Genomic DNA, 27,743 nt, shown 5'->3' on the forward strand with positions numbered 1-27,743 from the left:
AAATTTACAGAATTTGTTTGCACTTTTAGTAACATACACAATCAGGAAGAAATGCATTTCCAATCATACAGTTATTTTTATATTGGTGGTAAGTGCCAAATATATCACACGGAAATGTAATTTCAGAATTTTCAGTAAACCATTTAGAAACCACTTGCTCCTTAAAACTATAGAAAATGCCAAAATTAAATCTTTAAGTAGGTATGTCTTTTGGATTATAAGAAGGTTAAGACTGTATACTTTAATGTATATGGTAAATTAATGAAAATTGACTAAAATATAAATGACTGCTTTAATTTAGAGCTTTACATTTGTGATATTTAATGTGCCATATTCTTGGTCAAGCAAGCCATGCCATATCGTATTAACAAAATGAGAATCAATTGATGAGTTTGCCTCTATAGAATATAAGTTCTGGAAAATAATAAAATGGTCTCATTTTCACAGTAAGTATTTCTTCTTTTTCTCACAGAAAATTACACTTTTGATTAAAAATAGTGCGAAGACATTATGAATATTGGTGTTTTTTAAATTTAGTGTCAGTAATTAATTCTAAGTTCTTGTACTATACTTTTGATTAAAAGATTCATAAAGTTAGTAAAATACTTTTATATATTTCTACCAAAATGATACATTTACCTTTAAACAGTTGATGATATTCTGTGCTTGAGAAAAAGTAATAACTCATTGTTCTCTTTTACTTTTTCAAAGCAGTAACAAGGACTGTCCATTGCCCATAGAGAACACATGAGAATTTTTTTCTAAAGACAAAATATAGGCCATGATATTCTAGATGAGCTTTTTAGAAATATTGTGAATCTTTCATAGTGTGATGCCTTATCATAGAAATTATCAATTTATGCTCCAATCCCAGCAATATCTGGCAAACAGAAAGTCTTGTTTTTAGTGAAAAAGAATCATTAATTTTCTCATAACAAGCTGAGCTTTTATGATGTATCCCTGATTTGTGTGGTGTAAGAGAACTTGTGAATTTTACTCTTCTGAGTTCCCTATATCCATTGAATTTCAGTTCACATGGTGTGTGCTCATCAGTAGCCAGCATCTTGCTAGTCTGTATATTTGTTAAGGTCAAAAAATGAAGGTTCTGATTTTATGAATAGAACATAGTAGAATTAGTAGTGTCTCTGTGTCAAAAAAGTGAAAGCAACAAGGTAAAGACTCCTGGGGAAAGAAAAGGAAGAATGAGACATGCTCACTAAATGGTTATGTCAACCTCAGCCTTGTCACAAAGCTAAGGCATAAATATGGAAAACAGAAAAGAAGGAGCTGAAATGTTCTCATTAAACTTGTTGACTAGAATAAACAGGATTGTCATACTTAGGCAGCTGACAAACTGAAAGTATCTATTCCCTCTTTGTCTTCTTTCCTGCTTTATTAAATTTTTGACAAAAAAACAAACAACTTTTTGTGACCAAGAATATAGTGGTTGCTACACAGACCAGCAGGAACCCAATGACATCCAGAGAGTGGTACTGGAGCCAGGTGAGGTCATGGGCTGCTGGCCTAAGGTGCTTGGCTCCTTTATGGCGCATAACAAACTCGATCCAGAAGACCGCTCGATCCAGGGGCTTTACAAGCTGATCGTGGTGGATTCTTGATAACCTCATAGCATTCTGCTTATAACTGGAAAGAGAATACATACAGAGAAATTAGGATCTTTTTGCATTACAGGCATATCTGTGATACATATTAAGAAAGTTGTACAAGGCAAGGCCATATAAATGTTGAGGAAAAGGGTAATTCTTGCTGTGACATGTGCTTTGCTGGTTAAGTGACTTTTTAACAGTATAAAGGGGAAAGTGAGGGAGAAATATATTCTTAGCAGGTATGTACAACTGAGGACATAGAAAAGAAGGGGAATAATAGTTATGTACACATATCAAAGTTTTTCCAGGAAAAAAATTGTGACAGGTTTGAACTCCCATTCCCAGGACTATTCAAAGGCCCAGTCATGTATGACCTAGACGGTGGAACAAAATACATTAAAATGCTGACAGCATGTCCTCTAAATTCAGTCTCATTGAACATGGTTAACACAGGAAACAAGTAGTGAACATTACTGAGTCATTTTCTCATGGCACTGTGATATTTTTTGCTTTACACTTTACTTGTGCGTGTTTGATGCAAATATAGTGTCTCTTTTAATAGTAACAAGATAAGATTCACATAAAACTAATTTAAGTGGCTGCATGTTCATAACATAAACTTTGAATTTTGAAGGTAAACATCTTCCTAGAATGAAGGCCTCTAATATAATTGAGAGTTATAGAATCAATAATCATACAGTTAACATCTCTAACTGTTTTTCAACAACACAGACAGAGATGTCTATGTATTTGAAAAGCAAGATGTTTTCTCTTGAAATTTACTGGTGGCTGACCCAGAAATATGTCTGCCTTTGCTTTGGGTTGTAAGTAAAAGTTCCAGCCTAAAGATTTGAATACTAGAGAAGAAAGGTAGCTCATGAAGAGACATCCTTTTCTTGGCAGGCCATTCTTGGGACTGGGGAGGAAGCAGCGCAGTCCTCATTCATGAATGAGCATGGTGCTCTAGGTCCAGCATTAGGTACTAACTACTTTGGTATTCTTTTTTTTTAATGTACAGTGTGAAAGCATTGTCATTCTCCCTCAAAATTAGATTGAACCTTAAGTAGAGTCCATATGGCATTCTAATAGTAATAAAAAAGTAAATTTCTGAGGAGAAAAATTTAAATATTTATTATCCCGATTCCCAATGTTGTCAGGACACACTAAAATGCAAGGAAAAATGTATGAAATGATTCATAAGGACATATCACAATTAGTTTTTTTAATGAGAAAGATACTTTCTTCCAGTCTAAAAAAAGTATTTAAAAAGATAACATGCTCGGACATTCCTCAGAATTCTAAAGGCAAGACTTCTAGGAAGATGATGGAATATGGGGAGGCAAACCCACTCCTCTACCAAACACATTTAAAGAACAGGCAAAAACTTTTCAAAGCAGTCATTCTGGGACTTGGGAAACTAGGGAAAGACCATTGCAGTATACAAGGAAGAGTTAGACAAAGAAAGGGAGAAGCTGCAATGGAGAAACTGATGGAGAAACTGTAGTGAAAGACTGAACTTGGCCACAGTGCCCAATGCTTATCCTCTATCCTTAAGGCTAGCAATTATGGATTAAGCTAGTTCTTACCTGGCTGATTTCTCCAGATTAGGAGTAAAGGAAACACTCCCTTTCATATCATAGGGGGACACAGCACAGATCTCATCTAACTATTGGACAAATTGGACCACTGGGCTTTGCAACCTTGGTCCTTTTCCTAGGGTACTTTGGAGCTTAATTTCACTGCCTGCATGGGACATTGGCCCTGTTTTGGCTAGGAAGTACTTATGCACCAATTGCCAAAGAAGACCTGTACCACCAATTCAGTCAACAACAAAATACTAGACAAGAGAGGGAAAATGACCTTCAAAATAATCTTATCAAGATAATCAGATGCCTAAATACCAGCAAAATTTACCAGACATATTAAAAACTGAAAGCTATGGCTAAACCAAATTTTAAAATTACAAGTGGGAGGATATATAGGATTTGAAACAACTAATCAAAGATGCTCAAATAAATCACCTGAACAAATTCTATGGTAGGGTTACAGAGATGAAGGATATTAAGAAGGCACTTGGTGAACATAAAGAAACAGTTGGAAGAATGCATAAAAAAATAATAGATCTTATGGAAATGAAGCACACTGTTGATGAAACTGAAAATATATTGGAGGCACATCAGTAGATTTAGAGAGGCAGAAAAAAGGATCAGTGTGCTAAAAGTCAGAGCAACTGAATTTGAATAAACAAAATAACAAATGGAAAAAATTGAGCAAGATCTCAGGGAAATGATTGACAACATGAAGTACATAAAATAGGCTCATCAGTTTCTCAGAATGAGAAGAGAAGGGGTAAAGGCCAGAAGGAATATTTAAGGAAATAATGGATGAACATTGTCCAACCTATTAAAAGACATAAAATGCAAATCCAAAAAGTCCAATATACACCAAACAGAATAAATCCAAATAGACCCACTCCAAAACATATACTAAGTAGACTGTCAAATGCTGGAGGGAAAGAGAGAATTCTGAAAGCAGCAAGGGAAAAGGATTCACCACATACAAAGGAAACCAAATAAGTCTACTGCTGATTTCTCATCAGAGACCATGGAGCTGAGAAAGCCATGGTATGATTTATTTAAGATACTGAAAGAGAAAAACTGCCAGCCAAGAGTTCTTTATTCAGAAAATCTGTCTTTCAAAAATGAGGTAGAGTTTAAAATAATCTAAGATAAAAAGGAGCTGAGAGAATTCATTAACAAGAGAACTGACCTACAAAAAATTTTAAAGGAAGTTCTGCAGGCTGAAAAGAAAAGATAGGAGTGAGAGACTTGTTGGACAGTATACAAATGAAGACTATTAGTAAGGTTAACTAAAAGATAGAAAGAGAAAAAATAGATCTGACAAATAAAAGTCAAAGAATAAAACGTTTAATGTAATACAGCTATTAAGTAATAACACTGACTGTTAATGGATTGAACTTCCCAAACAAAAGACACAGAATTGCAACATGGATAAAAAAAATATGATCCATCTATATGCTATTTACAAGAGTCTCATTTTAGACCCAATGATACAAATGAGTTGGAAGTGAAAGGATGGCAATAGATATTCCATGCAAGTAGTAATCCCAAAAAGGGAAGGAGTTCTATACTAATACAGAAAAATAGACTTTAAATGCAAAACTGTTACATGAGACAAAGAAGGACACTAATATTAACAAAAAAGGCAATTTACCAAGAAGAAATAAATATCATAAATATTTATATATCTAATCAAGTTGCCCAAAATACAGAAGGAAACTTACTGGTAAAAGTGAAGGGAGAGGACTTCTGGGAAGACAGCAGAATAGGATAGGCTGAATTCACCCCTGATCTACAGAACAACTACAGAAGTGATGGAAAAATGACCAAGACAGTAGTTCCAGGGTAGAGGTGACCAGAGAGGGACTTTTATGTTTTAAAGGGAGGACATGGATGAAAAAGTGGAGAAATTATGATTGAGAGGGTGGGGTGAGTTTTCCCACTTAGTACTACACCTGGGACATACTTCAATGTGCAGGCTAGAGTGAGTGCTGAAGGAGTGATCCATTTGTGCACACCCACCATGGTATCAGCTTGAGAGATCTTCCCTTTCAACTCTGCAGCTGGGAACTCATTTGGGGAACCTGGAAGCCAACAGATTTGGTATATCCATGCACACAGACCTGATGAAAGCACATTTCATACACTGTGTCCCCTGAGGCAGGCTACTATGGGTGCCTGGTTTTGATTAAGACTGGGGGCCCTCCCCTCAGAAGGACAGAGGGCACAGACCTGAACAGACTTGATAATTGGCTAGTGAAAGAAACTCCATTGGTCCTGTTGCTTCTATCCTTGCTCCACAGAGGTCTGGAGCACTCATAGAGTGCATAGGTGCAAAGCAGGATGAAGGAGCTAGCCACAAGACATTGCCAAGCTCTCCTGAGCTCAGCGCACTCACATCATGCATGAACAAAGAAGCAGGGACCAGGGAGCTAGTCACATGGTGGGAGTTAGCTGTGCTGCACCTTTATGCACTCCTAAGTTGGTTGTGGGCAAGGGTAGTTGAAATACATAGTCTCACAGTTCAAAGTCATTCTGCAAGGAAGCCTAGGGACAATCAGACCCATAATGCACACAAGTGGATTCTCCATGGAGGTGCACATTGCCCAATCTCCAGCTTTGTGGTTGGTGGCAATGGTAGTTAGATTCAGGTGTCAACTTGGCTAGGTGAAGGTGCCTAGTTCTATTGCTGTGGACATGAGCCAATGGCATGTGGACCTCATCTGTTGCTGATTACATCTGCAGTCAGCTAGGAGGCATGCCTGCCGCAATGAATGATGTTTGATTTAATTGGCTGGTGCTTAAATGAGAGAACTCAACATAGCAGAGCCCAAGCAACTCAGCATGCTTCATCTCAGCGCTCGCAGCTCAGTCCAGGCCTTTGGAGATGCAGAAAGGAATCACCCTTGGCAAAGTTTTTGGAACCCAGAGGCCTGGAGAGAAGGCCAGCAGAGATTACCCTGTGCCTTCCCATGTAAGAAAGAACCTCAGTTGAAAGTTAGCTGCCTTTCCTCTGAAGAACTATACATTAACTAAATAAATCTCCTTTTATTGAAAGCCAATCCATCTCTGGTGTGTTGCATTCCAGCAGCTAGCAAACTAGAACAGTGGCTTTCAGCATGCAAGGAGACGTGCAGCACTGACTGGCTTTGCACCTGGTTGGGTCCCAGCCCAGCTGGCTGACTTAGTGGAGAAAGTCAAGCCCAAGGGTAAGAGGTGCACAAGAGTGCATCTGCTGAGAAGAACAGAAAGTGCAGTCTGGCAAACTGCCTTGCTGCCTAGCTTTTAACACATCTTCAATTAAAGTTGCACCTCCAGCATGAGGTCCCAGCTTTGACTTGTTGGGTAATTATTGACAAACAAAGTGCAAATGGAGACAGCTAACACAAACTAAGGCAAACACAAAATCTTATATGAGTGAGGGAAATCAATTTTCAAAATAACCTTATTGAGATAATCAGAGTCAGCGTAAAATCCCAAAGTACATGAAGATGCAAGAATATATGGACCAACCAAATGACCAAAATAAAACACTGGAGGAGACACAGAATTTGGAACAACTAATCAAACATGTTCATAGAAATCTCCTAAATAAGTTCAATAGGTTTGATAAAGTCATAAAGGATATCAAGAAGACACTAGAAGAGCCTAAAGAAGAATTTGAAAGAATAAATAGAAAAATAGCAGATTTTATGGAAATGAAAAATACTGTAGATTGAATTACAAATATACTAGAGATGCAACAGCATATTTAAAGAAGTGAAGAAAGAATAAGTGAACTAGAGAACAGGACAACTGAATTTGAACACGCAAAAGAACAAATGACCAAAAATAAATAAATAAAAAATTAAATTGGATCTCAGGAAATGATGAACAACATGAAGCACACAAATTGTGTGCAAATTGTGAGTAAAGGGCTAGGAAAATTATTTAAGGAGATAATTGGGGAATATTCTGAACTCTAATAAAAGACAGAAATGTGCTAATCAAAGAAGTCCAATGAACTCCAAATATTTTAAATCCAATAGACCCACTCCCAGACGCATACTAATCAGATTGTCATATGTAGAAGAGAAGCAGAAAGTTCTGAAAATGGCAAGAGAAAAGTGACTCACCACATAAAAGCAAAAACACATAAAAATAAGTGTAGACTACTCAACAGGTAACAGGGAGGGAAGAAGGCAGTGGTCTGATATATTTAAGATTTTGAAAAGAGAAAATATTCCAGCCAAGAATTCTTTATCTATCAAAGTTGTCTTTCAAGAGTGAGGAAGAGATTAAAATTTTCGCAGGAAATTGCTGAGAGAATTTATTAGCAAGAGATCACCCCTGCAAGAAATGCTAAAGGGAGTTCTGTCGGCAGAAAAAAAAGAAAGGCGAGAAAGAGGTCTGGAAGAAAGCACAGAATTGAAGAGTACTGGCAAGGGTAATTTACAGGATAAAAAGAAAATAAGCAAAAAAATATAAATCTGACAAATAACAGCCAAAGGATAAGATGATAAATTCCAGAACTGCCTTTAGAGTAATAACTTTGGATGTTAATGGACCAACTAAACTCACCAGTTAAAAGATACAGAGTGGCAGAATGGAATAAAAATATGATCGATCTTATTATATTTAAAAGAGACTCATATTAGAACCAAAATACAAATAGATTGAAAGTGCAAGGATGGAAAAAGATATTCTATACAAGCTATAGCAAGAAAGCAATAGTAGCTATAGTAATATCAGACAAAATAGGTTTTAAATGAAAAGAGGTAATAAGAGACAAGGAAGGATGCCACATAGCAATAAAAGGGACAATTCACCAAGAAAAACTAACAATAATAAATGCTTATGCACCCCATCAAGCAGTTCCAAAGTACATGAGGCAAACATTAGCAACACTGAAGGGAGCAATAGATATTTGAACAATAATAGTGGGAGGCTTCAATACACTACACTTTTCTATAGATAGAACAACAAAACAGGGGACCAGTAAGGAAATAGATAACCTAAACATTGTGATAAATGAATTAGACCTAACATATATAGATCATTGCACCACAAAATAACAGGATATACATTATTTTCTAGTGCCATGGATTTCCTGGAGGATAGATAATATGCCGGAAAGCAAAACTGGTCTTAATACATTTAAAAAGACTGAATCTATTTAAAGCACTTTCTCTGACCATAACAGAAGGAATAACAACAAGAGTCAGAACTTTCACAAATATGCGGATATTGAATAACATATTCTTAAGCAATCAATGGGTGAAAGAAGAAATTGGAAGATAAATCAATAAATATCTGGAGATGAATAAAAATGAGAATACAACATAGCCAAAATTATGGGAGGAGACAAAGGCAGTGCTGAGAGGGAAATTTATTGCCCTAAATGCCTATATTAAAAAAGATAAATGAGCAAAATTCAAGGACCTAAGTGCTTTCCTAGAGGAACTGGAGGAAGAACAGCAAACTAACCTTAAAATAAGTAGAATAAGAGAAATAACAAAGATTAAGGCAGAAATAAATGAATTGAAAACAAAAATCAATAGAAAGAATCTCCTAGAAGCCCAAGAACAACCAACACTGACTCAAGAAGAAATAGAAGACCTTAATAAACCAATCACAAGTAAAGAGATTCAAAGTCATGACAAATCGTCCTACAAAGAAAAGCCCAGGGCCAAATGGCCTCACAGGGAAATTTTACCAAACATTCCAAAAATAACATTCCTGCTCAAGCTCTTCCAAAAAATTGAGGAAAAAGACACTGTCTAACTCATTTAATGACGCTAACATCACTCTAATACTCAAAGTACATAAAGATATGCAAGAAAGGAAAACTACAGGCCAAGCTCCCTAATGAAAATAGATGCACAAATTCTCAACAAAATACTTTCAAATTGAATCCAACAGCACATTAAAAGAAGTATGCACTACAACCAAGTGGGGTTTATTTCAGGCATGCAAAGTTGGCTCAACACAAGAAAATCAATCAATGTAATACAACATATTAATAAATCAAAAGGGAAAATTCACATGATCATCTCAATCAATGAGACCCCTTCTGCAAGGGGTTCAGTGCTGCTGGGTAATCAATTGCAAAATGGAAGTTAAGCAAAGAATAAGTTAAATATTAAATTCTAGAGTTATGCAAGGGCATTCATATGCCCAGAACTTTGCTCTGTATTTTTGACTTGGCACAGCACGATATGGCATTTATTCCAAGGGAGAGAATAAATATTTTTAAATTGGGGGGAAATAGATCTAGCATTCTATGATTCCTGGCTTAAATATTTTAAATAGAGAAGTGATATTTTTATTTGATAATTTTTAAAGACAATAGATGGACTCATTTAAATTAAATGAGTCCAGAAAATAGTATGGATTACCTTGTGCAATAATCAATTGATAGTTTGGTCAAGAGACCCAGGAGCCAACTCAGACTTCAGTGTGGAAGGCTTACTGTGGTTAATGAGCAATGTGTACAAAAGAGCCAGCACTGTCTCCTACTCTGTGAATTTCCCCAGAATGATTTTTATTTTGAGCCAAGGACTCATGTCACAGATCCACACCAGGACCTTTCCACACAGCCAGGGCAACACAGCACAACAGAAGCAGAAGTATCTAGGAATAAACTTAAATAGGTATGTAAAGGACTTGTAAACTATATAACTAAAAGAAATCAAAGAAGATTTAAATAGGTAGAAAGCCATTCTGTGTTCATGAATATAAAGGCTAAATATCGAGAAGTTAATTTTACCCAAATTGATCTACAAAGCCAATGAAATCCCAATGAAAATTCTCACAACCTGTTTTGAAGACTCAGGAAACTAGTTACCAAATTTATTTGGAAGGGAAAACCCCATGTAGCCAAAAAACATATGAAAAAGAAGAACGAAATGGAAAGACTTACGCTTAGTAATTTTAAAGCTCATTATAAATCCACAGAGGTCAAAACAGTAGGCACAAAGATAGGCATGTTGATCAACAGAATAAAATTGAGAGTTAGGAAATAGACCCCCAGAGCAATGATCAATTATTCTTTGACAAGGCCTCCAAATCCCCTGAACTTGGACAGAATAGTCCTTTCAATAAGTGAGCCTGGGAGAACTAGATATCCATAGAAAAATGAATGAAAAAAAGACCCCTACCACACACCTTTTACAAAAATTAACTCAAACTGGATCAAAGACCTATCTGTAAGTGCCAGGACCATGAAACTCCTAGAAGAAAATATAGGGAAACATCTTCAAGACATAATAACAGGAAATAGCTTCTGACCTTACACCCAAAGTACAAACAATGAAGAAACAGATAAATGGGAATACCTCAAAATCAAATGTTTCTGTGCCTCAGAGGACTTTGTCAAAGGTGAAGTGTAAGTCAACTCAATGGAAAAAAATATATGTAAACCATATATCTGATAAGGGTTTGATATCCAGAATACATAAAGAAATCATAGAACTCAACAAAAGAACAAGCAGCCCAATTATAAAATGGGCAAAATATATCAATAGACGTATTTCCAAAGAGAAAATGCAAAGGCTAAAAAGCACATGAAAAGATGTTCATCGTCATTAGCTATACGGGAAATGTTGGTTTGTTGTTTTTGTTCTCTAGTACTTCCAAGTAAACAGTTAATTCCTCGATATTTGCTCTTCTTTTTTAAATATAGGTATCTAAGGCAATAAATTACCTCACAGCACTGCTTTTCCTAAATCCCATAAATTTTTTTTTTTTTTTTTTAGAGAGAGGGAGGAAGGGAAGGAAAGACAGAGAAGGAAGGAAGGATGGAAGGAAGAAAGGGAAACATCTTTAAACATTTTCTTGTTTTATTATATTTTGTTTGTTTGTTTGTTTTTTACATGGGCTGGGGCCGGGAATCGAACCGAGGTCCTCCGGCACGGCAGGCAAGCACTCTTGCCCGCTGAGCCACCGCGGCCCGCCCTAAATCCCATAAATTTTTATATGTTACATTTTAATTTTCATTTGCTTCATTATATTTATGGATTTTCTTGTAATTTCTTCCTTGATCTGCTACTGGTTGCTTAAGAATGTGTTGTTTAGCCTCCATGTAGTTGTGAATTTTCTGACCCTCTTCCTGTTACTGATTTCTAATTCATTCATATAAAATCCAAAAAACAATATGGTAGAAGAAAGTACTGCCTTTACATTAATAACATTAAAAATTAGTGGAATAAACTTCCTGTTCTAGTTTGCTAGCTGCCAGAATGCAATATACCAGAAACAGAATGGCATTTAAAAAGGAGAATTTGATAAGTTGCTAGTTTACAGTTCTAAGGCTGAGAAAATATTCCAATTAAAACAACTCTATAGAAATGTCTAATCAAAGGTATCCATCCAGGGAAAGATACCTTGGTTCAAGAAGGCTGATGACGTTCAGAATTTCTCTCTCAATTGAGAAGGCACATGGCAAACACAGTCAGGGCTTCTCTCTCAGCTGGAAGGGCACATGGCGAACATGGCATCATCTACTAGCTTTCTCTCCTGACTTCCAGTTTCCTGAAGCTCCCCGAGAGGCATTTTCCTTCTTCATCTCCAAAGGTCACTGGCTCGTGGACTCTGCTTCATGGTACTGCAGTATTCTCTGCTCTCTCTGAATCTCTTCCATTCTCCAAAATGTTTCCTCTTTCACAGGACTCCGGAAACTTATCAAGACCCACCTCAATGGGTGGAGACATGCCATCACCTAATCCAGTTTAACAACCACTTTTAATTGAATCACATCTCCAGGGAGATGATCTGATTACAGTTTCAAACATACAGTATTGAATAGGGATTATTCTGCCAGTACAAAATGGGATTTAGATTAAAACATGGCTTTTCTAGGGGACATACATCCTTTCAAACCAGCACACTTCCCAATCAAAAGACAAAGACTGGTACAATGGATTTAAAAACAGGACCCATCTATATCCTATCTACAGGAGACTCATTTTAGACCCAAGGACAAAAATGGTTTGAAAGTGAAAAGTTGTGAAAAGATATTTCATGCAAACAACAATGAGAAAAGAGCAGGGATAGGTACAATAATATCCAACATATTAGACTTAAAATGTAAAACAATTAAAAGAGATAAAGAAGGATACTATATATTACTTAAAGGGATAATTCAACAAGAAAGCATAACAATCATACTATGAATGGATCGTATGTGTGTGAATATTTCTCAATAAAAATGATTTTAAAACGTATTGACAAAGTCCCTTGAGTGAGTGGAGAAAAAATATGGAACAACTAGATTTTCCCACCTGGGAAACTCTGGATACTCTCTTAAATATTAGGGATCCCAAGTTAATAGACCAAATCCTTGACCTTGAGGCTTGCACTTTTGAAATTTTATTTCTGTAGCAGAGAAGCTAAGCCTACCTATAATTATGCCTAAGAGTTGCTTTCAGAGAACATCTTTTGTGGCTCAGATGTGGCCTTTCTCTCTCTCTAAGCCCAATTCTACAAGTAAAATATTTACCTGCCCCCCTATACGAGACATTACATAAAGGAGTGCAAGTTTCCCTGGCAATGTGGAACATGACTCCCAGGGATGAGCCTGGTTCTGGCACTGTGGGATCAATAATGCCTACCTGACCAAAACAGGAAAAAGTAATGTAACAAAATAAGGTATCAGTGGCTAAGATATTTCAAATAGAGTCAAGAGGCTATTCTGGAGGTTACCCTTGGGCAACCCATAGCAAGATATTACTGATTGCCTATGGTATGCCAACCCCCAACAGTATTCCTGTAAAACCTAAAGAATACCCAGGGCTCTATCTGAGATTCTGTAGCAGTTTCACTCACTAAGCTTATTTCTTATAAACATAAAGTTTTCAGATAGTTCTTAGCCCAGATAAGTCCTCAAACCCAGAGGTGCCAGTGTCTCCAAAAGTATCAACCAGTGGCACTCCCCTAATCCAAAATGTTGACACTTTTCAACATGAAGAAGTTAGAATGGTCATTGCCCAAGTATTTCTAATGAATGGGAGAAGGAGCAAGGGAGAAAAAGAGTTGAAACAGAGAAGATAGGATTTAGCAAATGAATGTGACTACTGATTCATTATATTGATATTTCTTTTTAGTCTTCAGTGTCTTGAAGCATCTAAAAGGAAATACCTGAAATGGTATAACTGTACCCCATACTATACTTTGAAATTTGTTCTAAAACTACTTGTTAAAATGCACTATGAGATTTATCACTTTTTTGTATATATTTTATATTTCACAATAAAAAAAGAGAAAAGTGGGGGGAGAAATATATGTCTCTACACTAATGGTGGGAGACTTCAACACATCTCTCTTCATCTATCTTCAACAGATAGAACATCTAAGCAGAAGTTCAATAAAGGAACAGAGACCCTATAAAATATTATGAGTTAACTAGACCTAACAGACATTTATAGAACACTGCACTCCAAAAAGCAGGATATATATTTTTGTCAAGTGTTTCTCAAATATTCTCCCAAGAGAGAATACATGCTAGAGCACAAACTAGTCAATACATATAAAAATACTCAAATGATACAAAACACTTTCAATGATCATAATGAAATGAAGCTGGAGATAAATAATAGCCAGTGAACTGGAAAATTCCCAAATATATGTAGGTTAAACACACACTCTTAAACAATAAGAAGGTCAAAGAAATAAGTGCAAGAGAAATCAGTAAATATCTTGAAATCAATGAAAAAAGAGCACAACATCTCAAAAATTATGGGATACAGCAAAAGCAATGCCAAGAAAGAAACTTATAGCCCTAAACACCTACTTTAGAAAGAAAGTAAGAAATAACATGAAAGGTATAACTGAACATCTGGAGAAACTAGAGAAAAAACAGCAAACTAATCCCAAAGCAAGCAGATGGAAAGAAGCAACAGAGATTAGAGTGAAATAAATGCACAGAAAATAAATAACACAATAGGGAAAATCTATAGAACCAGAAGTTGGTTCTTGGAGAAGATCAATAAAATTGACAAATCCTTAGGAAGACTGACTAAGACAAGCATAAGAAAGATGCAAATAAAATCAGAAAGGAGAAGGGGAAATTACCAAGGGACACTAAAAAAATAAACAAAAAGATCATAATAGGATAAGATGAACAACTGTATGCCAATAAACTGGACAACTAAGATGAACTGGACAATGTCCTAGAAACCTAAAAACAATCTACAGTAACTCAATAAGAAATAGAAGACCAGAATAAAACATCACAAAATGTGTTTGAATCAGTTGTCAAACACCTCCCCCAAAAGAAAAGTCCAGGACCAGATGGCTTAACAGGTATAGTTCATGAAGAATAAAGAGGAGAATTAGCATCAATCTGGCACAAACATTTAAAACAATTGAAGAACAAGAAACACTACTGTGCTGGTTTGAATTTGTGGACTCCAGAAAAGCCATGTCCCTTAATCCTCATTTAGTATTGCTGGGTGGGAGTTTTTTTCATTTTTCCCAAGGAGATGTGACTCACCAGATTGTGGTTATTAACTTTTGATGAGAGGTAGATGTGACTCCACCCATTCCAGGTGGGCCTTAACTTGAATCCTTTTATAAAGAAAACATTTTGGAGATAGTTCCTTTTTAGAGTCACAAAAATGATAAGAGCCAGAGCCCACACCACCAGAGACCTTTGGAGATGAAGAAGGAATATATCCCCCAGGGAGCTTCATGAAAGAAGCAGCCTGGAAAGGAAGCTAGTACACACCATGTTTGTAATCTGCCTTTCCAGTTCAGAGAGAAACTCTGAGCTTCACTGGCCTTTCTTGGTACCTTAACTTGGACATTTTTATAGACTTGCCTTAATTGGGACATTTCCTTGGCCTTAGAACTGTAAACTAGCAACTCATTAAGTTCCCTTTCTAAAAGCCAGTCTGTTTCTGGTATATCACATTCTGGCAGTTAGCAAGCTAGAACAACTATCTAATTTATTCTATGAAGCCAACATCACCTAATACTATAGCCTGATAAAGATACTACAAGGAAAGAAAACTACAGATCAATTTCTCTAATGAATATAGATGCAAAAATCCTCCACAAAATAATAGCAAATTGAACCCAACTGCACATTAAAAGAATTATACACTACAACCAAGTAGGTTTTATCTCAGAGATGCAAGGAAGATTCAACACAAGAAAATCAATTAGTGTAATACACGACATCAACAAATTGAAAGGGAAATACCACATGATCATCTTGATTGATGCAGAACTGGCATTTGGCAAAATACTTTCTTGTTAAAACACTTCAAAAAGTAGGTATCAAAGGAAATTTCATTGATATGATAAAAAGCATAGATGAAAAACCCACAGCTAACTTCATACTGAATTGTGAGAGGTTGAAAAATTTGTTCCCTGTAAGATAAGGAGCAAGACAAGGATGTTCATTGCCATCACTGTCATTCAACATTGTGTTAGAAGGTCTAGCTAGAGCAATTAAGCAAGAAAAAGAAATAAAACCACTAAAATTAGAAATTAAGAAATAAAACTTTCACTATATGCAGATGACATTATTCTATAAATAAGTTCTGCAAAGTGGTAGGATATAAGATCAACATTCAAAAACCAGTAGTATTTCTGTATACTAGTAATGAGCTCTCTGACGAAGTTATTAAGGAAAAAATTTCATTCACAGTAACAATTGCAAAATTAAATACCCAGGAATAAACTTAAACCAGGATGTAAAAGGCCTGTACACAGAAGACTATAAAACATTGCTAAAGGAAACCAAAGAAGACCTAAATAAATGGAAGGACATTCCGTGTTCGTGTGTTGTAAGGTCAAATGTCATTAAGATGTCAGCTCAGCCCATATTGATCTACAGATTCAATTCAATTCCCATCCAAATTCCAACAGCCTACTTTGAAGAAATGGAAAAGCTAACTGCCATATTCACTTGGTAGGGAAAATGGTCTTCAAAAGCCAAAAATATCTTGAAAAAAGAAGAATGAAGTGGTAGGTATCAGGCTTCCTGACTTTACAGTATATTATAAAACCATTGGAGCCAAAACAACATGGCACTTACACAAAGTTAGACATATTTATCAAAGGAATTGAATTGTAAATTCAGAAATATATTCTCTTTTCAATGGTAAACTGATTTTTGACAAAACTCTGAAGTCCACTAAAGTGAAGAGAACTGTCTTTTCATTAAATGGCATTAAGAGGACTGGATATCCATATTCAAAAGAATGAAGGAAAACCCCTAACTCACTCCCTATAAGAAGATTAATTGAAAATAGACCAAAGACCTAAGTATAAGAGACAGTACCATCAAATGCTTCAAAGAAAATGTAAGGAAACATCTTCAAGGTCTAGTGATAGGTGATAGTTTCCAAAATTGTACACTCAAAGCACAAGCAATGAAAGAAAACATATGTAAATGGGATATCCTCAAAACTGAGTATTTTTCTGCTTCAAGGGACTTTGTCAAAAGGATGAAAAAGGAGTCAACTAAGTGAGAGAAAAGATTTGGAAGCCACAAAGTGATACCCAGAATATACAAAGAAATCTCATGCCTAACAATAAAAAGAAAACAAAAAAATGGGCAATAAACACAAATATGCATTTTTCCAAAGAGGAAATACAAATGGCTAAACAGTGCATGAAAAGATGCTCAGCTTAACTAGCTATTAGAGAAATGCAAGTGAAAACCACACTGAGATATTTCACACCCACTATAATGGCTCTCGTTAAACAAACAGGAAACTACAAGTGTTGGAAAGGATGAGGAGAATTAAGAACATTTATTCTCTACTGGCAGGAATGTAAAATGGTACAGCCACTATGGAAGATGGTTTGGTGGCTCCTCAGAAAGCTAAGATTAGAATTGCCCTATGATTCAGCAATCCCAATACTTGGTACATACCCAGAAGAACTGAAAGCAGGCACACAATCAGATATTTATGCACTGATGTTCGTAGTGGCATTATTCACAATTACCAAAAATGGAAACACCCAAGTGTCCACCAACTGAAAATGGATTAACAAAATGTGGTATATGCATTTATGGAGGATTAATCAGCAGTTAGAAGCAATGAAGTCCTGATACATGCAACAATGTGGATGAACCTTGAAGATATTATGTTAAACAAAATAAGTTAGCCACAAAAAAAAGTGGTGTATGATCTCAGTAATGTGATCTATTTATAATTTGTAAACTCATAGACATGGAGTTCATGGCATAGGTTACCCAGGGGAAACAATGGGGCCAGAGAGTGGGAAGTACTTTCTTAACATGTGCAAGCCTTTTAACTAGTTTGAATTTAAATGTGTGGAAATAGATAGAGGTGATGGTAGTAAATTATTGGGAATATAATTAACAGTGCTGAATTGTATGTAAATGTGGTTGATAGGGGAGGTTGAGAGTCATGTGGAGGAGGGAAGCTAGAAGTTAAAACATAGGCCTGCATAACACATTGAATTTTGTAGTGGACAAAGATTAACAGCACAAATACAAAAAATGTCTCCATGAGCTAGGAAAAAATGTATGAAATTGTTACAAGGAGCTAGTAATAGAATGGTGTATATGAAAAAAACCTGACTTTTGCAAGCTATGGACTATAGTTAATAGTAATATATTAACATTCTTTCATCAACAACAAATGTACCACACCAATGATAGGGGTCAATAATGTGGGGATAAGGATGTTTTGGTTATTGTCTCTCATTAAGTCTTAGCAAAAGAATTTTAAGAGCAAAAGGAACTCTTGATGCATGGACCCTTCAGCCCACAGCAACCCCCTCAGTTTATCCTCCAGATGGCAAATGAAGACATCCCAGATAATTAGAAATAGGGTCACAATTCATTTCTGCTGATAACACCCTCCCTTACCAGTACCTCACCTTGCCTGATACATGTAGCTGCACATCAAAGGAGAATAGTGCATCAATACCTCAGCAATCTATCATACCCTAATTCAACAAGGCCCCATCCAATCAAGGGACAACACACCACCTAGTGAGCATCCTCCTCTCCTAGTGTCACTTTCTCTTTAAAACACAGCTCCTAGAACAAAGGGCTAGGAGACATTTTTCTTTCCTTTTACTGACAGGTATTGCTGGCTCATGCCTGCCTGCTTTCTCCCTGCTTTCTTTCCTTCAGTAAATCTGTTTAAATATGACTTGCTATCTATGTGGATTCCTTAAGGACTCCAGGCCACACATCTCTCTCTCTCTCTCTCTCTCTTTTTTTTTGAATAATGAAAACATTCTAAAACTGATTGTGGTGATGAATGTACAATTATATAATGATACTGTGAGCCATTGATTATATATTTTGGATGGATGACATGGTATGTGAATATATCTCAATAAAATGGCAAATAAAAACAAAATTATAAAGAAATATTCTCAGCCAGGAGTCTATGAGTAATATTTACAAAGTTCTGAAGGAAAGAGAGTATGTTATACTCAGACAGAATCCTCACATAAAGACAGCAAGACAAACTGCTAAACATCATCACAGAGAATTGAAATCCCTGAATCTTGATTGAAAAATAAAATGGATATTGTTGGGTAGCTGATGGCTGGGGGTAAGTGGAGCGACGGGTAAGACCTCCTGGGGAGGCAACCTAAGACAGGCACTGCTGCCCCTCACTTCCAGTGGCTTAGCTGGTAGCCAAAGATAGGTAAGACCTCCGGAGGGGGCAACCTAAGACAGGCACAGTTACCCAGAAAGTTCAAAAACAAAAAAGGAGGAATTGATGGAGAAATCATAAAATATCGCCAACATGGTTGTCGTGGCTGATGCATGGCAACACAAAATGGCTGACCTGAAATCTGCCCTCTGCCCTAGCAACAACGGTGACCAATCCCAGCCTGACACGTGTCCCTGCATGCTCCCAGCCTATATAAGCGTGTGCACTTTCTCAATAAAGTGATGCCTTCCACTCTCCCATGAGGGTTGTCTCCTGAGTTGTGTGCTGTGTACTCTGTGTCTGTGTGACTGACTCAGTACGGCCACTTACCCCCAGCCATCAGCTACCCAACAGATATAATAATATCAGAGAAGAAATCAAACCAAAAATAGTTTGGAATAAAGAATCTCTAACTGAAAGACCATTGGCAAAGGCTGAATCCCTTCAAATACAGAAAAAAACCCGAATAACTGTAAGGACAATAGACATAACATTTTCACATATTAAAATTGTCATAGAAGTAATACAAATTGTGAATTATATTATTCCATAGCAGTTATTTAAATGATAATAAGTAAATTTAAAATGCATAGGTAAAAATAATGACCCAAACATTACATACATATACTATATTAATTTTCTTAAGGAACTCTTTAAAAGGAAAAATGGAGAATAAAAATATCTATCTAGTTCATAGCTTATTTGAATTTATTTTTAATTAAATCAAATGATATCATAGGTAAATTTTATTTTAAAGATCATTTATAATGCCAATCAATACTTATAAAATTATTAATTCATCTGCATCTCTACTCTTGTACTATTAGTATAGTAATGAATGGTTTGCACTTTGTGTTGATGGTCATTTTAGTATGATTAATATCAGGCAAATTATCTGTCTTTTCTGAATGGCTTATAATGTGTGAATTAGAGTATATGTATAATATATATGTTTACAAAAATAAACAGATCAATCTGGAATAACACTTGAGAATTTATATGAATATCATCATATATTCATTTTGAAAAATATTTTGATGAAATATCTGATGTCATCATTTTTAATTTCAATTTTAGTAAGTAGTTTAATTTATAAAATAAACAGATAAATTTTTTTATATTTGTCATATTATAGTGGGTATTTGAAAATAAACCATTTACAAAAATTACATTTTTCTTTAAGAACAGAAAACCATTTCTGCCAAGGAAAGAACAGCTCACATGCCAGGACTTCCTCTCACATGCTGTCTACCTTGGGGTAGGCTTCTGGATAGGTCCTGGATGCTGCAGGTGAGAGGAACCAGGTGAGCCTATAGAGCCCTGCCTGCTGCTGGCCACCTCAGCCCCGTGCTTTGGCACACTCTCATTCCCTGAGTCAGGTAGGTGAGGACTGAGGAGTCTGCAACTTCCTTGAGGGGTTGGCCATTGCCCAAGTAGGGGGTGAGGGATCTGAGCTGCCAATTCTCCATCCATGGAGCAACCTTTATATTAAACATATATTCATGTGAAACTTATATTCATATCTGAATGTAAAACATGTTCATTTGTATTCTATGAATTACAGATGCTTTAATGCATCAGGCTTTCTGAACAAGCCTTCACTAAAGGTTATTTCTGTGGACAGAGTGCAGATCTGCTGTAATAGGCTGTGAGAAGGGTGTGCTGTGCCTGTGGTCCCCAGAAAAGTGAAGACTGAGGCAGGTGTCCTGCTGTGCCTGATCCCCAAGGTTTGAGGTCCCTAGTAGCCAGGAGAGAGTGGGGCTGGGAAGTTCCCACATAATCTCAGGCCTCTTCATGCAAATTATCTCAGAAATTATTGTTTTGAAAACAGACATTGTTCAACAGTCCAACCTGGAGTGTGCTCACGGATGCAGCATTTCCAGCATTCCAGGGCCTAGTGAGGGAGGGGCGAGGGGTAGAGTGAGGAGAAGGTATTTCAGAACCTCCTCCCATGTGAACACTGGACATTCTCAAATACGATGTTTAACACATCCATGCTGACCCTTTAGAATGCAGTAATACTTATGAAGGCTCGCTAATGACTGTTTCTAAAGCTTGGAGCAAATCTGCACTTGTCATGGTGCCTATATTTAAGTCCACAGCTGCTCCTTTGGCCTTCATGTTCAGGATGTTGTCAGACTGATCACCAAAGAAGGGAATTCCCACCTAGGGACCCCGTGATAAATAGCTTCATAGACCCCCATTCATTCCACCATGAGTGATAAACGCTCTTGTTTTAGGATGACCTAGTTTGGAGGTTGGGTAAAAAGTGGAGAGAGTTTCATCATAATATGTTAACATATGTTCAGAGACTGAAGGGAAAAAACAACAGGATTAATTACTCAAGAAGGAAACATTTTTTATAAAGCTAAGCAAATGTAACTTTACTAGGACAGGAAATTGCAGCCCAGGAAAGAATGACTTAACCCCTTTGCATAGTCGGGAAGATTTTACTGGAGTGATGCTATCTGAACTGAGCCTGGAACTTGAAGAGTAATGAGTCTGAACTGATTTAAGTCAACCATAAGAATCATGATCTATAAAATTGGTGGAGAATTATTGTATTCTATCTGCTTTAAAATATGAAATAAAATGTGAAACTTTACAATTATTAAATATGTCTTGAATTTCCTTGCTATTAAACAGTTACATAAGTTGTCCTTCATACAGCTTTATAGCTTTTCCTCCCTGAAGCCTTACCAAGAAGATCATTCTGGGGTATCCAGTCATAGAGCCAAGTATTGGCTCCTAATGTGGTTGGCTCCTTTCCATTGTATCTCCATAAAACCTGTGGGAGAAAATGAATTTATTGCACAAAAAACCCCAAAATGATGGCATTTAAGGCTTCAGAACCAGTTACAAATCACAGAATCATAGTTATCTTCTAATTTCAATTTCATAATGGGGATTCTTTGCAAACAACAAAGGAAATCGTACTTTTTTTTTTTTTTTACTTTTCTTGTTGTATAACATAACATACATACAAAGCAAAGAAAGAAAAAAGTAATAGTTTTCAAAGCACTCTTCAACAAGTAGTCTAGAACAGATTCTAGAGTTTGTCATGGGCTACCATACCATCATCTCAGATTTTTCCTTCTAGCTGTTCCAGAACATTGTAGAATGGAAAGAATAGATATATTTTTCATCATCATTTTGTTTCTTTTTTTGGAAAAAAAATGCTATGAAAACAATAAATTTCAAAGCACAGTGCAACAATTAGTTGTAGAACAGATTTCAGAGTTTGGATGGGTCACAATTCTGCAATTTTATGTTTTTTTTACTGTTAGCTTCTCTAAGATACTGGAGACTAAAGGAAATATTAATACAATGAGTCAGTAATCATACTCATTTGTTAAACCCTACCATCTCTGTATATGCCATTCTCACCTTTGATCTTTCTGTCCCACTCTTTAGGGGTATTTGGGCTTTGGCCATTCTAAATTTTTCATGTTGGAAGGAGCTGTCAATAATAATGAGGTAAGAAGATGGAACTATCTGATGTTCTGGAGAGGCTGGGCCCTCTAGGTTTCAGTACTTATCCAGGGACCCAGTTGGAGATTGTGTTTCTGGAGAGTTACCCTAGTGCATGGAACCTTTTAGAATCTTTTATATTGCTCTTTATGTTCTTTAGGATTGGCTGGAATGGTCCTGGTTGGGATTTGGCAAGTTATGATAAGTAGCAATGTCTAACTGAAGCATGAATAAGAGTAACTTCCAGAGTAGCCTCTTGACTGAATTTGAACTCTCCCAGACACTAATACTTTATTAGTCATACTTCTTTTCCCCCTTTTGGTTAAGACAGAATTATTTATTCCAGGAAATAGAATGATTCTTTGAGCCACCTTCTTATTTAATGGACTACTAATAAATAGTCTATTAGCTATAGTATTATCATTTTGACAGTTATGATTTATAAGATTTGGGTAGTGAGAGTATAAATGAAGAATGAGAAAAATAAATTAGTACTGGTTTAATCAAAGCACAGAGTTAAAATTATTGCAGAAAAAATGAATGTGTAAATTTAAGTCACTGGACCATGCTCATTCTTATGAATCAAGTTTAGCATTTTTGAACAAAATCATTTTGAAAATTTTAATTTAAGAGCTGAGATCATGAGATTATAGGGGCCATATTAGAAAATAAAAGGAATGCTTTAATCTATCAGGGTTGGGCATTGATATTTACAGCAGACAAAAGAATTTCTGTGTAAAATTACATCACTGGGATGTCCTCACTCTCACATTCAAATATAATGTTTTTCATAAATATAATTTGCTTTATATTTTGTGTGTGTTTTTTGGGTGAATGGTTTCCTTCCTTTCCCCTTTCCTTAGTTCACCCTATTTTCTTCTTTCTTCCCTTTATCATCTTAAAAGAAAATTGTGAGAATGAAAGAGAGATTTGCTTTCATTGTACAGTTCAACCAAGATTCTTGTTAAGATATGAACCTCTGTTACATGCTTTTTTTACTGTTTGGAAAGTCTATTGGACTAATTTGGGGTTAAATAATAAAGAAAGGTATACCTTTAGCTGAAGATATTTAAACACAAAATCAAAGTTTTAACATCCTCAATTAGCATACTTGTTCTCATAATATTTCATGCACTTTAACAAAATACAGAAATAAAAAGAGCCCTTGGATATTCCAAGAATAATAGTATCCATTTAACATTTCTGAATGTTAAAATTCAGAAATTTAATGACAATAATCTAAGATTTATTGAATATCATAAGAAACAAAATTCATATTGTTTGATTTTAATATGTTGAATAACAATTTTGACTGTAGAAAACTCTATGCAGAAAGACTAAATGTATCCAATTACTGCTACTTCTCACCCAACTATATATGGATAGAGTCCTAAGAATGCCTAGAGAGGTGGAATATATTCTTGAACTAATTCTTGTCCACTTCTAGTCATTTCAGCTCTCCCTTCCCAGACCATGAAGTTAAAATATTTCAGAAATTTTGTGAGTAGTCAGGTCAGGCCTTATTGTCAATGTTAGTAGGGGTCTAATGCTTTCATATCTATTGCCTTTAAAATACGTGACTATGAAAATATATTTTCCCAGTAATTCCAAGGCCGAGTAGACAAATTATCAAAATTTCCTAAATACACTACCTTAATATTTAATAAAGTTTTACATCATGCTCTTGCTAGTTATGCTAATTCTATAATGATACCCATATTCATCTGGTAGAGCACTGATGACCACGCTCTTTTTGCAATTGTTGTAGTAGCCACCGGTGGTGACCTGGAGCTATGCAACCCAGAGAAACATGTTCTTTACAGTGGGTGTGAACCCATTGTAAATAGGACCTTCTGATGAGGTTACTCCATTTATGGTGAAGCCAAACTAATCAGGATGGGTCTTAATCCTATTGCTAGAGTTCTTTATAAAAAAGATAAAATTCATACACAAAGAGAAAACTACTAGAAATTGGAAGGCAGTGGAACCCAGATAAGCCAGGATAGTCCATCACATGCATTGCTATATGACAGAAAAGCTGAAGACCAAGAATCAGCAATGGCTAGCTCCAGAAAGCCAGTAATCTGGGAGAAAGCATCACTTGATGACTTCTTTATTTGGAATTCTGGCCTAACAACCAGGAGTCAATAAATTCCTGTTGTTAAGGCAAGCCATTGCGTGGTTTTTGTTTTCATAGCCAGGAAACTATAAATTTTCATTACCAGCAAGTGGGAACGCTGCTATTACAAATACCTATAATGTAGAAATGGTTTTGGATTTGGGTTATGGGTTAAGGTTGGAAGAACTGTGATGTGTTTGATAAAAAGGTCTAAAATGCTTTGAAGAGACCGTTGGTAGAAATATGGATATAAAAGTTACTTAGAAAGAAAGGATGATTGTGTTATTGGAAATTGAAAGAAAGATGATTCTTTCATAGAAACTAAAACAATGTCAACAAGATAAGCTATTGTACTAACCTTCTGTGGAATCTGGGCAAGGGCAGAGGCAATAAGATTGGCCTTTTCGTCTGTGAGGTTTTTGAACAATGACCCAAGAGAAAACACCACAACACCATCTTCACCTGAGCTATGGACAAATTCTTCCATTTTCTGCAGAGAAAAAAAAAATTCTATTGTAAAGGTATATCATCAAAGGAAAAAAAAGAATAAGGCTCACATACATTTCTTAACTTGAAGATTCAAGTCATATGCAAAAACCATTGTTAGAAAGGCTCTATTAAAAGTAAAAACATCTAATTTCCTTAGGAGAAAATATATCTTTGATATTTATGCATTTATGGCTTAAATATATGATCAGCGATTACTAGGAAATCATTAAATCAAACAATTATATAAAAGCAGTAGGTGATAAGGTGGTAGCTATTTTCCAGGTTGATGGACACTGTTATCCCACAGGTTTAAATATATCAAACACCCCAGTTATTCATAAAAACATTACTTGGAAGAAAGACCAAGGAAGGTTCCCGATGTAGGCTTCTGGAATTATTGGCAAGCTATTTTTCAATCAATAAATTATTACCAAATTGATCACCTTTCCTTTCAGACAGGGTTTCAAGGTTATTCTTCTCGAGTTTCCACTTCTCCTGATTAATTGGGCTAAGAAAAAAATTGTTAGAAATTAAAAATAATATTTTAAAAGAAGATGACATGGTTAATGGTACTATAATATAAACATATTATAAGACAATGCTTATTTGTCCCACCTGAGAGGAACACTGACTTCATGTCTTACTTTGAGCCTTATTCCATAATTGATATGTTATTCTCTGTTACCAGTTACCCTTTGCAAGTTTGGCACTGCAGTCTTTGGGTTTAGAGGCATACATGTCATAATCTATGTGAATGCTACCTAAATATATGTAATATGCAACTTTTTGTAGCACCTCTGGAGTTATCATGATTCTCAATTTACACTTGTTAAAATTATTGGAGTAGAAAAATATATGAGGTGAAAGAAGCATGCCATTCAATTTGCTTAATGTTAGGGAAATATCTTTGAAGACCCAGGAATTTTTGCTTCCTATTTTGGTTCATCTATTCCAAACAAATGCCTGTGTGTATTTGTGTGTGGGTCTGTGTGTGTTTGTGTACAAATATATAGACAAATATACATATGAGTCAGCTGAATTTTGCCTTTTTATTTCATTATATCCAAGTGCTATTTTTATTTTTGTACTCCTAGTGCTTTTTTTATTTTATGTGTTCATTGACTGACAGAAATCATTCAGAAGAGTTATAAGCCATGGTTGGTATTCAGACTGCCTAAACCTATATTAATAGGTAAATTGAACTTGAAAAGGAATTTATTTTTTTGCTCTCATGCATCACTTATCTGATTTATTTTTGTGAAATCATGAGATTTGTGTGATGTATTTGTGTGTATTGGGGAGTGGTGGAGGTGGGAGGCTGGGGAGGTAGAAGGTCAAGCATAATAATGTGTAATAACAGATGATCTACAAAGCCAAGATAATGCAATATCAATTTATCTCAAATTGGACATTGGTTCATTTTCTCCTATAATACCAGCTGTCAGTCGAGTTTGGTTTACAAATATAATTTCACTGTTAAGGAAAGGATACTTAGAATCCTAAAATTAGCCTTCATACATCAATATGCACCTGATTATAAAAAGAAATTAAGAATTCTCCTGGGAAGAACACTCACCCTAATACATTCTTAAAGAGATTTTGCTCATTTTCCTACAATGCAAGTAAATAGCATCTATATTCCAACTGCCTATTGATAATTAAATACAGTATTCTTATGCTTAGCTAGTACACTCTTTGATTCTCAATACTGTTACCTTCCAACATTCCTGGCACCTTACAGTTATACTTTGGTGTATGGTACACAATTTTCTTTTTCACTACAAAAATTAAGCTGATAAAGAACCAATCCAACATTTGAGTCTCCCATTTCTATGAATTCTACTTTATGCTGATGAATTTCAACCTATTTCTATTACCTTCTGAGACTGAGATTGTGAACTATCGAAATGATTTCTAGTAGACTCCCCTTGAAAACTGAGTTGTCTGCTCACAGTGACTAGATCCACAATGAATTCATCATCCTTAGCTCAAAGAAGATTTTCCAACAAATATTTCTTATCGCAGTAAAATTCAGCAGTATCCAAATAAACCTGCATGATGGAAATTGAGGAGTCCTACTGAATCTCTAACTACACTCAGCACTTCCTATTACCCACCAAATCTATGGAGCTAACCCAAAGTTCTTCTGAAAGCAATTTATCTCTTTCCTATCATGATAAGTACCCATGTAAAGAACTCTGCTGTGTTTGCTCATCTCCTAGTGATTTCTGTGGTTCTAGCTCCCTGTCCTTTCAATCTATTTTCTTTATGTTAGCCACAGAGACATTTTTAAGGAGTGTCCATGTCACTCCGCTCTTCTGCTTAACATTTCAATGTAACAACTAACATAGTTATTATTACTCATAAGAGCATCTGTGACCTGGAAAATAGAACTCGAATGGCAATCTAAAGTTATTTAACCATTGTGTCCGTTATTGAGGCAATGGTCTTTAAAAGAAAATAAGCATCAGGTATAGAGCTATAAGGTATAAAAAATCCTCTAATTTAATAGACTTACCTCAGGTAAAGGTTTGGCAGGCTTGCAGTGCAATCCTCCCACAAATTCAAAATTAGGTAAGTATGGGCGAGGATATTCAAAATCCCAATATGTTCGGATTAGCCAAATTTCAGCTTTCCCCACAGTCTTGCATAATGTAGTGGGTCTTCCTGGAGGAAATGGAGAATGGTAGGTAGAAGAATTGGCATAAAAAATCAAAGGAAGAAAGAAGAAGAGTGGAGGGAAGAGAGAGATAGTGATAGATGAATTGAGGACAGGACAAAGGGAGGGAGGAAGGAATTTTGGTTAGAAAAAGTATAGCTATATATAAATGTATAGTAACCA

The 27,743-nt window shown here is 35.8% G+C and overlaps 2 protein-coding genes across 2 annotated transcripts in view; both read right to left on the reverse strand.

The window, feature by feature from the left end:
• Window positions 1-27,743, reverse strand: part of LOC143663303 (UDP-glucuronosyltransferase 2A3-like) — a 108,193-nt gene that overhangs the window by 57,797 nt on the left and 22,653 nt on the right. The window lies entirely within an intron of this gene.
• LOC143663302 (UDP-glucuronosyltransferase 2A3-like) lies at window positions 1,499-27,450 on the reverse strand. The gene is made up of 5 exons (XM_077137022.1): window positions 27,420-27,450; window positions 25,333-25,409; window positions 24,771-24,902; window positions 21,523-21,610; window positions 1,499-1,644 (listed from the first exon to the last, which is right to left on the reverse strand). The coding sequence occupies exons 3-5, from the start codon at window positions 24,897-24,899 to the stop codon at window positions 1,625-1,627; spliced, it is 237 nt and encodes a 78-aa protein (XP_076993137.1). The 5' UTR covers window positions 24,900-24,902; window positions 25,333-25,409; window positions 27,420-27,450; the 3' UTR covers window positions 1,499-1,624.

The sequence above is a fragment of the Tamandua tetradactyla genome, chromosome 19 (genome assembly GCF_023851605.1).
Source record: "Tamandua tetradactyla isolate mTamTet1 chromosome 19, mTamTet1.pri, whole genome shotgun sequence".
Lineage (NCBI taxonomy): Eukaryota > Metazoa > Chordata > Mammalia > Pilosa > Myrmecophagidae > Tamandua > Tamandua tetradactyla.

Excerpts from the sequence above, each read along its gene's own strand:
- LOC143663302 (XM_077137022.1), bottom strand. The coding sequence starts at position 24,899 with ATGGAAGAATTTGTCCATAGCTCAGGTGAAGATGGTGTTGTGGTGTTT. Across the intron at positions 21,611-24,770 it reads TTGCCCAGATTCCACAGAAG|GTTTTATGGAGATACAATGG; the intron begins GTTAGTACAATA and ends TTTCTCCCACAG. Across the intron at positions 1,645-21,522 it reads ACCCCAGAATGATCTTCTTG|TTATAAGCAGAATGCTATGA; the intron begins GTAAGGCTTCAG and ends TTCTCTTTCCAG.